We start from the raw sequence: 3,989 nt of genomic DNA on the forward strand, positions 1-3,989 counted from the left end.
TTTACATCCATTGCCCCCTTTATTGCCAACGGGCATGTAGCATAGTGGTTAAGAATGCAGGCTACTAACTCCAAGATTCTGAGTTCAATTCCAGGCAGTGCCTTGAATGAATAAATAACAACAACATCATAAAATACCTTGGGAATGAGAACCCAGGGTTGGGTTCAAAATTCCACCAGCAAACCTGATGAAGGCTGGAGAGTAAATCAGCCGAAACGTTGTGGTAAAAACAAACAAGATAAGGACACATATCCATCCAATGTAAATAATGTACAAAATTCCTCATCTCAAAAATACAGAACAGTATAAGTTATACTGGCTAAGTAATAAATGGTGTACTTGGAAATGTTTTTCCAGATTTATCTATATGCTATATAAAAGTAAACAGAATCTATGAGTGTAGCTGTATAAATAAGTGACCTTCATATTATGAAGGTCAAATATATATAAGATGGAGACAATGTATTGCTTAGGTCAATGTAAAGGGAACTTTTTAAAAACCAGTAGAGATAGCCAGACATTATCTCATCATCATCATTTGGTATCTGCTTTCCATGCTGGCATGGGTTAGATGGCTTGACTGGAGCTGGTGAGCTAGAGAACTGCACCAGGCTCCAGTCAGTTTTGGCAATCTGGCAAGTTCACATCAGGAAAAACCTGTTTGACACAGGGTTAAGTATGAAATCAAATGGTTAAAAAGAGAAAATACAAGTTTTAATGTAGTAGCTCTTAAAGGAGTTTCTATTAACAAAGTCCATAGTCTATAAACAGATTAGATATAATTATTAAATACATACAATATTTTATATAATACACTTACATTTTAATTCAAAGAAAGAAAAAGGTCACTGAATAATCTTTACATATTATAACAATTTCTTTGTGCATCCAGTCACAATGCTTATGAAAGCAATCAATGATGCAAAATGCAAGCACATAAAATACCTTTTTAGGTAAACTAAATGCTGCATGCAGTTACTTCCCTTCAATAACGTGAAGTTATTAAATTATTTTCATATTTCCGAACAAACAGTTGAAATAGCAACCAAATTACCTTAGACTACACCTGTATTACAAAGGGAAAGGACATAATGCAACATAGTTATTGATAGAGAAAAAAAGAGAGCATAATCACACTCTGATAATATATCAACTTAGGGTTAAACAACAATAACTTAAATTCTCAGGACAGCAGAATGGTCCAGACCTAGAATACTTATCATACTGTACCTCTACGCTTAGAAATTTATTGAAAACACTTGAACATGTTTATCTAACAACAACATCAACAGCAGAAAGATTTAACAAATTTAGAAGAATTTATACTCACCAAGCTTAAAATGAATGACATCATTTGAACAGCATTTGTAAGCTTCAAGCTTATTTTTCATTAATCCTGATGGTGCACCTTTAAAAAGAGAAAAATGTTATAACAGACAAGTTATTCATTACATGCAATCAATATCAGAAGTAAAAAGTAATAAATTTAAGATGATTCTACTCTACCACACTGGCTCCACATGGCTTGGCAGAAAGGTGGGTTTTTTATACTCTCACCCAAGAATAGTTAAGTTGATTACATTAACCTCAGTGCGCAACTGGTATTTATTTTATTGACCTCAGCACATAATGATGGATGAAATACCTGGAGTACTAACAGTTCTGCCAGCTTGCCATCTTAAATAACTATAACGATAATAATAATCATCATCCTTTCTACTAAAGGCACAAGGCCTGAATTTGTTTGGGGAGGGGACTAGATGATTACATCAACCTCTCTATTTCATGAGTCCCTATAATAATTTTTAAAGGGAAATTAAGTTTTTGCTTATTTATTGTTGTAGTGATAGAATTGGTTAAATAAGATAGCAGTATGAGGTTTTATCATGGGTCCTGTTGCATAACCCTTTAGCATTTAAACCAGCCATATTAGGCCCAAAATGTTTTGCCTGTTTTGCGTTCAAACCGACCAGATCTAGTTTCTCACACTTACCCAACAATATTATTCTAAAAATAAGCACTCACATTAAAATCTCAAAGCTACAAGATAATGCATGATTAATTCAAAACAATGGGAATTTATAAGCATTACATTTATAAGCATTACATTTAACTGAATGCTAAAGAGTTAAGATATTCTCAGATTGCTTCATACTGTGATGATAATCACTACCAGCAGAATTATGTGAAATCACAAGAGTCCTATACAAATGTATACTCTAACCATCTATTATAAAAAATGGATGAAACAATTTAATCAACAACTGTGAAATACATGCTACAGTCAGATACTCTTTCTCTGGCATTAGGAGGGGTATCCAGCTGTAGAAGCCATGCCAAAACAGACAATTAGAACCTGAGAAGCTCTTGTCATACCATCCAACCCATGCTACCATACAAAACAGATGTTAAATGGTGAATATGTTCATGACCGTATGCAGTAGTTAGATTCAATCAAGTTAATTTTAGCCTTTCTACAGATAACAGGTGATGCAAAGGTTAGTGAAATAAATTGGCTTGCAATGTTTAATTTTGAACCTGTTGTTCATGAGTTCAAATCAACTGAACTGATCTGCTTTTTATTTCTCTGTGGGTACTCAAAAAAGTCATCATCATCATTTAATGTTTGTTTTTCATGCTGGCACAGGTTGGATGGTTTAACAGAATCTTACAAGCTGCAAAACTGCATCAGGCCCCAATGTCAGCTTTGGTATGGTTTCTACAGTTGAATGTTCTTCCTAACAGTGGTACTGATGGAATGCTGAGGCCAAGCCTTGTAGAATAGATAGAATAACAAGGAAATGAGCAATTAACTTTAAGGTCAAGAACCCAAGCTGCATAACTACAGACATCCTTTTGTTTCACAGGGAATAATGATGTCAGCTTGAGTTGGCCTGGCTGACAGTAAGTTCTGAGCTAAGCTCAAGTTTATAAAGCTTGTGGTTTTGTCCTTGTATACAAAAAACAATTTCCTCTATGCCAGCATAAAATAATGAATGTAAAACAGTGCATATTATTAAGTTATATCTTTGCATTAGTCACACAATACTCATATTAGATGAGCTGGTACACATCATCATCATCGTTTAACGTCCGCTTTCCATGTTAGCATGGGTTGGACGATTTGACTGAGTACTGGTGAACCAGATGGCTACACCAGGCTCCAATCTGATTTGGCAGATTTTCTACAGCTGGATGCCCTTCCTAACGCTAACCACTCCGAGAGTGTAGTGGGTGCTTTTACGTGCCACCAGCACGAAGGCTAGTCATGCGGTACTGGCAAAGGCCACACTCAAAATTGTGTATTTTACGTGCCACCTGCACAGGAGCCAGTCCAGCGGTACTGGCACCGATCTTGCTCAAATGTCTTTTCACGTGCCAGGAAAGTGAAGCTGCGGCACAAGTGTCAGGAAAGCGACACTGGTAATGATCATGCCCGAACGATGGTGCCAACACCAAACCAAATATTGATTTCAAATTTTGGTACAAGGCCAGCAATTTCAAGGGAGGGGGGTAAGTTGATTACATCAACTAGTGTTCAATTGGTACTTATTTTATCAGGCCCAAAAGAATGAAAGTCAAAGTTGACCTCGATGGAATTTCAATGCAGATATCATAAAGACAGATGAAATGCTGCTAAGCATTTTGCCCAGCGTGCTAACGATTCTGCTGGCTTGCTGCCCTACAAAGAAACAAATATTAAAATGATGCCAACTGTGAATGATGAATACCTCTTATCAAATGTGGTGTGGCTGTGTGGTAAGAAGTTTGCTTCTGGGTGCAGTCCCATTGTGTGACACCTTGGGCAAGTGGATTTGGTAGATAGAAACCGAAAGAAGCCTGTCATATATATTCTTTTCTTTTTTATTTGTTTCAGTCATTTGACTGCAGCCATGCTGGAGCACTGCCTTTAGTCGAACAAATTGACTCCAGGACTTTTTCTTTGTAAGCCTAGTACTTATCCTATCGGTCTCTATTACTGAACCACT

The 3,989-nt window shown here is 36.5% G+C and overlaps 1 protein-coding gene across 1 annotated transcript in view; it reads right to left on the reverse strand.

Moving 5' to 3' along the window:
* Positions 1-3,989, reverse strand: part of LOC106880317 (histone acetyltransferase type B catalytic subunit) — a 180,156-nt gene that overhangs the window by 170,564 nt on the left and 5,603 nt on the right. Inside the window, exon 2 of the mRNA XM_052966756.1 lies at positions 1,331-1,408. Coding sequence (XP_052822716.1) covers positions 1,331-1,408 — 78 coding nt within the window. The remainder of the gene's footprint in view (positions 1-1,330; positions 1,409-3,989) is intronic.

The sequence above is a fragment of the Octopus bimaculoides genome, chromosome 3 (assembly GCF_001194135.2).
Source record: "Octopus bimaculoides isolate UCB-OBI-ISO-001 chromosome 3, ASM119413v2, whole genome shotgun sequence".
Lineage (NCBI taxonomy): Eukaryota > Metazoa > Mollusca > Cephalopoda > Octopoda > Octopodidae > Octopus > Octopus bimaculoides.